We start from the raw sequence: 12,983 nt of genomic DNA, 5'->3' as shown, positions 1-12,983 counted from the left end.
TCATTAAATAAATTTAAAACAGAAATAGACAGTTTCCTAGAAGAAAAGGGAATTAGGGGTTACGGGGAGCGGGCAGGAAATTGGACATGAATTTAGATTTGAGGTTAGGATCAGATCAGCCATGATCTTATTGAATGGCGGAGCAGGCTCGAGGGGCCGATTGGCCTACTCCTGCTCCTATTTCTTATGTTCTTATGTTCTTATCTCGGAAGGCTGTAGGGCTGGAGGAGATTACAGAGATAGGGAGGGGTTGGGCCATGGAGGGGTTGTGCTGAAATCAATCCTTATTACACTGCGTCCTGCTCTAACTTAGTCTCTCCCAGATCCACGACACACTGGAACTCCTCATCACCATCAGTCTTGCCTTCTTCCTACAATCAAAAAGAAAGACTTGCCATCGCACCTTATCCCTCGAGATGCTGCACAGAGCTTCACATCCAACGGGTCACCCTTATGCGGCTAAACGTAGCAGCAAGGTCCCGCAAATGACCAATTAATCTCTATTTGGTGGTGCTGGTTGAGGGAGAAATGTCGGCCAGGACACTGGGAGAACTTCCCTGCTCTTCTTTGAATAATGGCCTTGAGATCTTTACCATTACCAGGCCCACTGGTAGAAGCAGACTGGACATTTTATCCAAATGATGATACCTCTTGACAACGCACCACTGGTGTGTTGGCCTAGATTATGCACTCGGGCCCTGGAGTGGGGTTTGAACCTGCAACCAAATGAGTCAGTGCTTTTAAAACCCAACCTTGGCAATACCTAATCACTGATTGCTGATTTACCTCATACATACGAAAATGTTGGACAGGAATAGATCGGCTGTTCTATTTAGACTGTCTCATACAGGCGCGAGGCCTTATGCCTCATGACGCAAACACTCTGTACCCACCCGGAGCCACAGGTGAGGGGAAAATCCAGATAAAACTCCAGGCCAATTAAGGAAAGAAAATCTCAGAGCTGCCAGGCAGTTAAATACCAGACTGATACAGTGTGGGGAGAGCGTTGGGGTTCAGGTATGTTGAAGGGAGGAGTCTTTAGAGGACTGCTAGCTGGATGTCTGATTGGGAGTATGACTGAGCAGTTCTGCAGGTAGAGAGGATCGAATACTGTGTGGAACGAGACGATTTCTTTATTGCTGTGCCAGGGAAGGTATGAATGTAAGATGGAAGGGTTGGAGATGGGTATTGTGGAGTTTTGCTTGATTCACCTTTGGAGGGAGACAGACAAAACTCTGTAGAACCTTTCCTTAGGAGATAAGATGACTTGAGATGTCGTCTATATTAGAGGGGGGTGTACTGGTCTGTAGAAGCAATTTGGTGGGTGGAAAGGCCTTTCCTCAATCCATCCCTTCTCACACCCCTAATAACTGACTGCAGGTAGTAGCCGCGTTCACACACTGATGGGCAAGTCTCAATCAGAAACATAAATGAAGAATGAAGTTGAAGATGTGTTCTCTCTAACAGGCATCTTTAACACTCTGTTATTGTCGAACCCCTAGGCTGCCTCATTCCCACTCTCTGGAACTCCCTCCCCAAACCACTTTGCCTCTCCACTCCTCTCTCCTCCTTTGACAGCCTTCGCAAACTCACCTTTTTGGTCAGGCTTTCAGTCACTCCTCACAATTTCTCCTTCGATGGCTTGGCGTTTGTTTCCCCACCTCCATTTATGTGGCTCCTTGGGACGCTATTCTTTTGCACTAAAGATGCTATCTCAGTGCATCTTAGGTACTCTTGGACTCTGTGTGCAGAAAGCTCCAGCCTGCACCAATCCCCGAGCTTGATAGCACATCTAGTGGCCCAAACAAAACATGCTTTCAAGGGCAGAACTTCTATGATTGGAGGAATTCCGATAACAACTTAGATTTCTCTGGTGGTCCTCCTATAAAAGGTCCCCTTGGAGCAATTTACAAGAGGGAAAGACAAATATCAAGAAGGAAATGAAGGAATTTGGGGAGAGGGGAAATTGAAGGCATGGCCAGTAGGTAGCAGGTGTTTAGGGCCAATCCCAGCCATCTAATAAGGACGGTGGGATGAGGACTAACCGGGAAAATGGGAATTGCCGTCTTGCCTTCTCTTTAACATCTTTTCTCCATCCTCAGGGAGGGGAATCGGTCTCTTCCGGCCTCGTCGCCTGCAGGATCCTGAGGGAAATGGCTCGTCACGAGTCCGAAGCGGAAGGTGCCCAAGTTATGAAGGAACTAGGGGCAAAATTTGAACAGCTGGCACTAGGTATTGTGGAAAATATCACCAATGAGACAGCAGGAACAAAGATAGGGAGCGTGTTTCAAAGAAAAGAACTAAAATATTATTCAGAAGGGTGAAGTTAGCTTTACCTCATTACTATTCCCCCAAACATTGATTGATGCACCCGAACATCTCTACCCCACCCACCTATCTCTACCCCACACACCCATCTCTACCCCACACACCCATCTCTACCCCACACACCCATCTCTACCCCACACACCCATCACTACCCCACACACCCATCTCTACCCCACCCACCCATCCCTACCCCACCCACCCATCTCTACCCCACACGCCCATCCCTACCCCACCCACCCATCTCTACCCCACACACCCAACACTACCCCACATGCCCATCCCTACCCCACCCACCCATCTCTACCCCACACGCCCATCTCTACCCCACACGCCCATCTCTACCCCACACACCCAACACTACCCCACACGCCCATCCCTACCCCACCCACCCATCTCTACCCCACACACCCATCTCTACCCCACACACCCATCTCCCCACCCACCCATCTCTACCCCACACAGCCAACTCTACCCCACACGCCCATCCCTACCCCACACACCCGTCTACCCACCCACCCATCTCTACCCCACACACCCATCTCTACCCCACACACCCATCTCTACCCCACACACCCAACACTACCCCACCCACCCATCTCTACCCCACACACCCATCTCCCCACCCACCCATCTCTACCCCACACACCCATCTCCCCACCCACCCATCTCTACCCCACACAGCCAACTCTACCCCACACGCCCATCCCTACCCCACACACCCGTCTACCCACCCACCCATCCCTACCCCACACACCCATCCCTACCCCACACACCCATCTCCCCACCCACCCATCTCTACCCCACACGCCCATCTCTACCCCACACACCCAACTCTACCCCACACACCCATCGACCCACCCAATCAAACTCCACCCCACACACAACCATCCACCCACCAAGAAAAATGCCGGCACAGACTTGATGGGCCGAATGACCTGTTTCTGCGCTGTAACATTCTACGATTTGTGCATGTCCAACTCTTGCGGTGATTGGTTGGCGGTCTGACGCCCGCGGTTTGGTGTCTCCCCCAGTGCTGACTCGTCCCTCTTTCTCTTGTGCCCTCAGATGTTTTTAACGAGTGTTACCGACACAGCGAGAAGCGAGCGTTCCGGCTGCTGGTGCGGCGATGCCCGGTGTGGGGCAGAGCCACCTGCTTACAGCTGGCCACACAGGCTGATGCCCGAAATTTCCTCGCCCACGACGGAGTCCAGGTCAGTCGGGAATATTCGTTCCGTTCTGGGATTGTCGGGGAATCCCCAAAGGCTCCTCCCAATAATTAACTGCTGACTTTGAAGGTGATAAAAGTAGAGGATGGGAGAGAATATGAAACTTCTCAAAACTTAGATATGTTGACTCTAAGAAGTTATTTACAGTTATACCACACGCAGGGCCAGAAACACTATGGGACGTCCTGAGAGAGGTGATAAGGCACGCTATAAATGGAAGGTCTTTCCTTCTCACTAACAGGGTCTGAGAGGTCGGGAGTCATTTACAGTCAGAAAGGGCTATAAATTTGCCTTGGGCGGTGATGCAAAATGGAATATAGCGATTTTCTTTAAAGAGTGGGGGGTGCAGTGTTGGGCTCACTGCCCTTTCTCTCTGTGCTTATTCTCTGTTTTGTTCGACAGGCCCTCCTGAGTCAGATCTGGTGGGGGGAGATGGACAGAAACACGGAGGTCTGGAGGCTCGGGCTGAGCTTCTTCTGCCCCCCCTTCATATTCAGTAACCTCATCAAATTCAGGTAAAGCCCCGTCCCTTTCACTTGTTAATGTTAGGTTGAAGGGACAATTATCGCCCACCCACCTGCCCTCTCACCCACTCACCCAACTTCCCTCTCATGCACCCACCCACCCACCTACCTGCCCACCTACCTGCCCTGTCACCCACCCATCCACCCGCCCACCCACCTGCCCACCCGCCATGCCTATCGGGAAACCGTGGGGAGTACCAACATGGAAGATGACCCTGCAAACGCCTGGATTTTATTATTGGTTGCTGCTGCTTTGACCAATCATTGATATCTCGGGGGTACCCGCACTGGCACTGAACCAGGAAGGTCCCAGGATCGCCCCCCCCCCCCCGCCAAGTCTGTGTTGAGCACCGTGGGTGGCGCTGGGGGCACACCGGTGGGCCTCAGCACCCTCCGAACCAGGGAAGAATCAGATGGGGACCCTGTACCCTGTTGGGACCATGCACGTGTGTACCTGGGCATTGGGTGTGGGCAAGATGCCACTTTGATGCCGCCTGGCCTCGCAGATGAAGAACAACCACTTGGGTGAGGTATCGGATGGCAGGCAGTGCCCGTGGAACCTGATCCCAGTGAGAGTCAGGCTGATGTGAGGAAGCACTTCTTCACACAAGGGGGTGGCGGGAACCTGGAACTCTCTCCCCGAAAATGCTGTTGAGCGTAGGGGTCAATTGAAAATATCAAAACTGAGATTGCTAGATTTTTTTTTGTAGGTAAGGGTATTAAGGGTTAGGGAACCAAGGCGGGTAAATGGAGTAAAGATGCAGATCAGTTATGATCTAACTGAATGGCGGAACAGGCTCGAGGGGCAGAATGGCCTCCTCCAGTTCCTATGTTCCTAGAAAGAGTCAGCGCTCTCTGGAAAGGAACGAAGGGGAAAGGTATCATCGACGCTGGCAGCTAACGATGGCGGCCAAATCCCATCCTTCTTGTGGAGGGACAATTCACAACCGGTCGATGATATTTCTGCTTCACTTACAGCCACGGCACAGAAGAGCAAGTGACAGAAATACCCGCATCTGAGTTGGACAGTGCTGAGGGTGACGTACTGCTTCAGGCATCCGAGGTCTCCCGGTTAGTGGCACTTTCTGTATTTTATTCATTCCTTACATTAGGACCCCCCCCACCCCCCCCCATTAACAAAGGGCAAGGCCGCCATTGATTGACCATCCCTAGTTGACCTGAGAAGATGGTGGTGAGCCGCCTTCTTGGACCTCTACGGCCCTTGGGGTGAAGGTGCTCCCACCAGAGTGCTGGGTACCATGTTCCAGGATATTGACCCAGCAACAATGAAGGAACGGGCGATATGTGTCCAAGTCAGGATGGTGTGTGACTTGGACGGGACCTTTGGACGACGACGACAACAACAACAACAGCAGCAGCAACAACAATAGCAACAACAACAACAACTCGCCTTTAATGTAGTAAAGACGTCCCAAGGCGTGTAAATCAGACAAAATTTGACACCGAGCCACGTAAGGAGATATTAGGACAGGTGACCAAAAGCTTGGTCAAACAGCTAGGTTTTTAAGGAGCGTCATAAAGGAGAGAGAGGTGGAGAGGCGGAGAGGTTTAGGGAGGGGATTCCAGAGCTTAGGGCCTAGGCAGCTGAAGGCACGGATGCCACGACATTGCTGCTGTCGGCCTGCTCGACGGCGGAGGACACGGAGAGGGAGGGAGGTTGCTGTGGAAGTAACTTTGGTGAGTTGCGCTCTGCGGAGAATGGCCTGCTATCTTTGCTAACTCTGCTCTCTGACCGTCTGTAGCGATGAGCAGTGAATGATCCCCTCGACTCCCACAGTCGGTGAATTCTGTCAAGTACTAAAGTTAACGCACTGTGGTTTCTCCAAGTTTAAAATGAAATCCGATTTCCCTTTTTTTTCCCCATTGGCTAGGAAATAAACTTCTAACATAAAAGGATTACTGTCCACACCCTTAGAAAGGCTTGTATATTTGTATAGCACCATATCACATTTCTCAGAAACAGTTCACATAGTGCAGTCACTGTTGTAATGTGGGAAACGCAGCAGCCAATTTGCGCACAGCAAGATCCCACAAACAGCAATGAGATGAAAGGCTAGTTAATCTGATTTTGGTGATGTTGGTTGATGGGAGGACCCCGGGGGGAAGAACTCCCCTACTCTTCTTCAAATAGTGCCACAGGATCTTTTACGACCGCCTGAGAGGGCAGACGGGGCCTCATCCTCAGGACAAATCATTCCCTCGGTGCGGCATTGAAGAGTCAGCCTAGATTATGTCAAGTCCTGGAATGGGTCTTGAACCCATGACCTCCTGACTCAGAGGCTAGAATATTATCACTTGAACAAGGCACCTTATCAGTTATGGCGCTTTTATGACGTGTAAAACACACAGAGCTCGATGAAGTAAGTGAACTTCAGCTGAATATCGTTGATCCTCGACTCTAAAGATGTGTCTTTTCTTTGTTTGATTCAGTGACGGTGAGGCTGATGTCATGGTGAGAGCTGGGAATAAACGGCCGTTTTGGATGATTCGATGGAAGCAGTTCTGGGGCGCTCCTGTGACCTCGTTCCTCGGGAACGTCATTATGTATTTCGCCTTCCTCTTTCTCTTCGCCTATGTCTTAATCTTGGATTTACCGCCGCTGGGTCCGACCAAGATGGAGCTCATCTTGTACTTCTGGGTCCTCACACTCGTCTTTGAGGAGATTCGACAGGTACGCTGGGTTTGGAACGCGATAAAAGTCCATCAGGACCAAAATGAGCCCCTCCCTTTTTAACATAGGAACATAGAAAATAGGAGCAGGAGTAGGCCATTCGGCCCTTTGAGCCTGCTCCGCCATTCAATATGATCATGGCTGATCCTCTATCTCAATACCATATTCTCGCTCTCTCCCCATACCCCTTGATGCCTTTTGTGTCTAGGAATCTATCTAGCTCCTTCTTAAATATATTCAGTGACTTGGCCTCCACAGCCTTCTGTGGTAGAGAATTCCACAGGTTCACCACCCTCTGAGTGAAGAAATTTCTCCTCATCTCAGTCCTAAATGTCCTACCCCGTATCCTGAGACTGTGACCCCTCGTTCTGGACCCGCCAGCCAGGGGAAACTACTTTTCTTTGTCAATTTTGTTCTCATCAAGGTGAAGGAAGTTAGCACTGGGAAATGGAACATTTGTGCTTTAGTATCGGATGCTGAGTAGAGCTCCCTTGATGCTCCCACCAACAATGTACCTCAGCCCCAATCGCACCAGTGTGACATTCTCCCATTCCCTTCACAAAGCCATCCTGTGCTCCCTCTGGGAGAGATTGCCAATTCAGTGCCATCTAGCGCCAGGTTAGGGTTAGTTTTGTGTTCTGGGCCTATCCCCATTAGGAACTGGATTGGCTTTTACCCAAATAAATTTTATGCAGAATCCCCATCTTTAAAAACAGTAGGAGCAGCAATTGGCCTTTTCTCTCTTGTTTTCCACAGGCCTTTTGCAGGCCCCTCACTCCCTCTGTTCCTCTTCCAGCGGAGATCATAAGCTGGAGTCTGGCCTGAATCCTCCACTGCCAACAGGAGACATGGCTTTCATTGGGCAGGGAGCTGGCCACCGTCCATTTGATTGTTCCCTCAAGATGCTGTACCTTCATTCTCTGTGGGTCCCAAGGACTCATCCAACTGATGACCAGTGTGCTGAAAGGGTGGAATTTGCTCCAAAGCTTGGGGGAGGGATTGGGGTTTTTCTGTAGAACTTGCAGATGAATTGATTTTGGCTGTTTTGAGAGCCTTGTGCTCCATCACTGCTTCCCATCACTATTTAACCTCGGGATGTCACAATTAATTAGGGACAGCTAATAGTGCCTTTTAGTAAAATGTCCCAAGGCGCTTCACAGGACAAAAATTGACACTGAGCCACATAAGGAGATATTAGGACAGGTGACTAAAAGCTTGGTCAAAGAGGTAGGTTTTAAGGAGTATCTTAAAGGAGCAGGTAGAGAGATTTAGGGAGGGAATTCCAGAGCTTAGGACCTAGACGGTGGAAAGCACGGCCGCCAATGGTTAGGGCGAAGGAAGTGGGGGGATGGACAAGAGGCCAGAGTTGGAGGAACGCAGAGATCTCGGAGGGTCGTAAGGCTGGAGGAAGTTACAGAGATAGGGAGCGGCGAGGCCATGGAAGGATTTGAACACAAGGATGAGAATTTTAAAATCGAGGCGTGACTGTTGAGAGGTATGGATGCTAGACAGGATAAGGTGGAATGAAAGGATGAACTCGATGGGGTGAATGGCCTTTCCTCATCCTCTGCTCTCTCTCTCTATACGAGTGACCAGTCTCTCTGTTGTAGGAGCTCTATCAATGACCATAGTGCAACATCGCCACCTGCTGGCCAAAGACACGAGCAAAGAAAATACCAAACAAATTAAAACGACTGCAAAGGTTGGACATACTGAGCAGCTCCGTCAGCATCTGTCAAAAGAAAGGAGGGTAAGGTAGGCACAGACCCTGTGTCAGAACTCAAAACATCAAAATGTTCACAGATGCTGACGGACTTGCTTGGTGTTTCCAGCATTTTCTGTTTTTGTTAAAGGAAATGCTGCATTTTTTTCCAAATACAACTCTCATTTGTATAATGCCTTTAGCATAAAAAGCCGTCCTGAGGCGCTTCACATAAGGGAGAGATGGACAGAGGTGCTAGAGCAATGTGATAATGCGTTTTTAGTGATGTTGGTTGAGGGATAAATATTGGCCAGGACACCTCCCCTGCTCTTATTTGAAATAGTGCTATGGGATTGATTACATCCACCATAAGAGGGTAGTCATGATGTGGAGATGCCGGTGATGGACTGGGGTTGACAATTGTAAACAATTTTACAACACCAAATTATAGTCCAGCAATTTTATTTTAAATTCACAAGCTTTCGGAGGCTTCCTCCTTCCTCAGGTAAATGTTCAGGAGCTCCTCGAAGCCTACGCATTTATACATATAGAACAATGTTATACATATAATACATATACATATAATACATATAATACATTGTTCTATATACATATAATACATATAATACATTGTTCTATATACATATAATACATATAATACATTGTTCTATATGTATAAATGCGTAGGCTTCGAGGAGCTCCTGAACATTTACCTGAGGAAGGAGGAAGCCTCCGAAAGCTTGTGAATTTAAAATAAAATTGCTGGACTATAACTTGGTGTTGTAAAATTGTTTACAACCATAAGAGGGCAGAGAGGGCCTTGGTTTAATGTCTCACCTGAAAGGCAGCACCACCAACAGTGCAGTACTCCCTCACTGTGAGTATCAGCCTAGATTTTGTGTTCAAGTCTCTAGAGTGGGACATGAACCCATTAACTTTCATGGACTCAGGGGTAAGACCACTACCCACTGAGCCACAGCTGACACCACAATGTTGGAAATAACTTCTTCATGAGGGGAGCAGGGAGGGTCGTAACTGGATCATGACTCCTGGTGAAACTGGCTGTCGAGGACTGTGTCCTGGGAGGCAGAAACAGCAGTGACACTGACCCATCTTGTCTCTTCCTAGACTTTCTTTGTCAGCATGAATATCTCCATGAGGAAGAAGGTGAAGCTTTATTTCCAGGACATGTGGAACAAGTGCGACATGTTGGCCATTCTCCTGTTCATCATTGGGGTCACCGGCAGGTCGGTGGTTATTTTGTTTTTCGGAGGGAGATTCAGTAAATTCAAGAGAGCTGGTCACAGTGGTAGAACAAAAAGGAACTACATTTTCTTTATGTTGGTTTGCTTTCGAAAGGAGAGCACATCCTGAGCTGAGAAAACAGGCAGGAGTTTGGCCTACCCCACCTGTTATTCTATGAAGGAGCACTAGGGTTGCCAACCCTCCAGGATTGTCCTGGAGTCTCCAGGAATTAAAGGTCAATCTCTAAAGACTACTCACACACGCCAAGCCTACATCTAGAAACTCACATGTAAAGAATTCAACGGGAATCATGAGCGATTGTCTGGTGAGACTGTTCACGGCTCCTCGCCTTCAAGGTAGCTAAAGTTCCTGAGTAAAGCCCTCTTTATACCATTTTAAAACAAGCATTCACTGTACAAACCTTGCCGAGTTTAACTTTGTTAGGCATTTAATAACCCTTAGGTCATTGAGCAGATTGCTGAACACACACAACTACAGGGAGGCCTCATCCTGGTCCCTATCCTGTTCCATTGTCTAAACGTTCATCCTTCTCCAATGTTATCTCAGTGTCATTGTGATCAAAAGATTTGCAAGCACACTGTTTAAACCGAATCGGATCTACCCGTGTGGATTAACCATAATTGCTACATTAGCTGTTCTCTCTTCATTCTATACTAAAAACAATGTGGGAACATCCTTACAGTGATCATGAGTGGGAACTTCAGCTTTTCCCCCTCCGCAGCCCAGGGTCCAATGGTCGTACCATTATTGCCATTCCATCCGAGATCAGCCAACTCAGTACAGGCCAGGGATTAAACCTGGGGACCCTGGTGGTCTCCACAGCTCAGTAGCCTCCCAGGACAATGGGAGGGTTTGTAAATATAACCGGTGATATTTTCCGTCCTTGATTCCGAGCCGACTTCAATGGAGCCTCTTTCTTTCTGCAGGATGTTCAGGACATGGTACGAAATGGGGCGTGTTGTGCTCTGTCTCGATTACATGGTGTTCTCCTTTCGACTAATCCACATCTTCGCCGTCAACAAACAGCTCGGCCCAAAGATCATCATTGTCGGGAAGATGGTGAGTGAGGGGTGTGGGGTATATCAGAGTGTTACAGTGAGGGATGTGGGGTATATCAGAGTGTTACAGTGAGGGGATGTGGGGTATATCAGAGTGTTACAGTGAGGGGTGTGGGGTATATCAGAGTGTTACAGTGAGGGATGTGGGGTATATCAGAGTGTTACGGTGAGGGGTGTGGGGTATATCAAAGTGTTACAGTGAGGGTTGTGGGGTATATCAGAGTGTTACAGTGAGGGATGTGGGGTATATCAGAGTGTTACAGTGAGGGGTGTGGGGTATATCAAAGTGTTACAGTGAGGGGTGTGGGGTATATCAGAGTGTTACAGTGAGGGGGTGTGGGGTATATCAGAGTGTTATAGTGCGGGGGTGTGGGGTATATCAGAGTGTTACAGTGAGGGGTGTGGGGTATATCAGAGTGTTACAGTGAGGGGTGTGGGGTATATCAGAGTGTTACAGTGAGGGGTGTGGGGTATATCAGAGTGTTATAGTGAGGGATGTGGGGTATATCAGAGTGTTACAGTGAGGGATGTGGGGTATATCAGAGTGTTACAGTGAGGGGTGTGGGGTATATCAGAGTGTTACAGTGAGGGGTGTGGGGTATATCAGAGTGTTACAGTGAGGGGTGTGGGGTATATCAGAGTGTTACGGTGAGGGGGTGTGGGGTATATCAGAGTGTTACAGTGAGGGATGTGGGGTATATCAGAGTGTTACAGTGAGGGATGTGGGGTATATCAGAGTGTTACAGTGAGGGGTGTGGGGTATATCAGAGTGTTACGGTGAGGGGGTGTGGGGTATATCAGAGTGTTACAGTGAGGGATGTGGGGTATATCAGAGTGTTACAGTGAGGGATGTGGGGTATATCAGAGTGTTACAGTGAGGGGTGTGGGGTATATCAGAGTGTTACAGTGAGGGATGTGGGGTATATCAGAGTGTTACAGTGAGGGATGTGGGGTATATCAGAGTGTTACAGTGAGGGGGTGTGGGGTATATCAGAGTGTTACAGTGAGGGATGTGGGGTATATCAGAGTGTTACAGTGAGGGATGTGGGGTATATCAGAGTGTTACAGTGAGGGGTGTGGGGTATATCAGAGTGTTACAGTGAGGGGTGTGGGGTATATCAGAGTGTTACAGTGAGGGGTGTGGGGTATATCAGAGTGTTACAATGAGGGGTGTGGAGTACATCAGAGAGTGCTGGTGAGGGGTGTGGGATACACCAGAGTATTACAGTGAGGGGTGTTGGGTAAAACAGGGAATATCAGGTGAGGGGTGTGGGGTACGTGATGAGCTCTGTGCCCCACAGTGGGTGACGTGCCTAGTGTTTGATAAATGCCCTTTCATTCCAGATATCACTCCTCCCTGTAAAGTATTTGATTCTTTTTCCAGATGAAAGATGTGTTCTTCTTTCTGTTTTTCCTGGGTGTCTGGCTCATGGCCTATGGAGTGGCCACGCAAGGTCTGCTCCATCACACTGAAACCCGTGCCAACTGGATCTTCCGGAGGGTCTTCTATAGACCCTATCTGCAGATCTTTGGGCAGATCCCACTCGATGAAGTAGATGGTAAGAGATTTCAACAACTACTGTTATCCGTGTGCGTACCTTTATACATGCATGTGTATCCCTTCCAATGTGTGTGTTTGTTTGTGTGCATGTGTTTATACCAACGTGCGCCCCACAACCCTCCGAGATCTCTGCGCTCCTCCAATTCTGGCCTCTTGCGCATCCCCGATTTTCATCGCTCCACCATTTGCCTTAGAGCCGGTGCAATGAAGGGTCACTCGATTAATTCCTGGGACGAGAGGGTTGTCCTATGAGGAGAGGTTGAGTAGAATGGGCCTATATTCTCTGGAGTTTAGAAGAATGAGAGGTGATCGCATTGAAACATATAAAATTCTGAGAGGACTTGAGAGGGTAGAGGCTGAGAGATTGTTTCCCTTGTCTGGAGAGTCTAGAACTAAGGGGCATAGTCTCAGGATAAGGGGTCGGCCGTTTAGGACTGAGATGAGGAGAAATTTCTTCACTCAGAGGGTTGTGAATCTTTGGAATTCTCTACCCCAGAGGGCTGTGGATGCTCAGTCATTGGATATATTCAAGACTGAGATCGGTAGATTTTTGGACTCTAAGGGAATCAAGGGATATGGGGATCGGGCGGGAAAGTGGAGTTGAGGTCGAAGATCAGCCATGATCT

General features: G+C 48.8%; 1 protein-coding gene across 2 annotated transcripts in view; it reads left to right on the top strand.

The window, feature by feature from the left end:
- Window positions 1-12,983, top strand: part of LOC137305642 (transient receptor potential cation channel subfamily M member 4-like) — a 47,536-nt gene that overhangs the window by 23,632 nt on the left and 10,921 nt on the right. For both annotated transcript variants that reach the window (XM_067974529.1, XM_067974530.1), the window contains exons 13-20: window positions 2,103-2,232; window positions 3,394-3,539; window positions 3,957-4,069; window positions 5,057-5,149; window positions 6,530-6,770; window positions 9,601-9,719; window positions 10,665-10,797; window positions 12,181-12,355. In XM_067974529.1, coding sequence (XP_067830630.1) covers window positions 2,103-2,232; window positions 3,394-3,539; window positions 3,957-4,069; window positions 5,057-5,149; window positions 6,530-6,770; window positions 9,601-9,719; window positions 10,665-10,797; window positions 12,181-12,355 — 1,150 coding nt within the window. The remainder of the gene's footprint in view (window positions 1-2,102; window positions 2,233-3,393; window positions 3,540-3,956; window positions 4,070-5,056; window positions 5,150-6,529; window positions 6,771-9,600; window positions 9,720-10,664; window positions 10,798-12,180; window positions 12,356-12,983) is intronic.

This window comes from Heptranchias perlo, chromosome 40, assembly GCF_035084215.1.
Source record: "Heptranchias perlo isolate sHepPer1 chromosome 40, sHepPer1.hap1, whole genome shotgun sequence".
NCBI classification, from domain to species: Eukaryota; Metazoa; Chordata; class Chondrichthyes; order Hexanchiformes; family Hexanchidae; genus Heptranchias; species Heptranchias perlo.
This window is presented reverse-complemented; position numbering and strand designations above follow the sequence as displayed.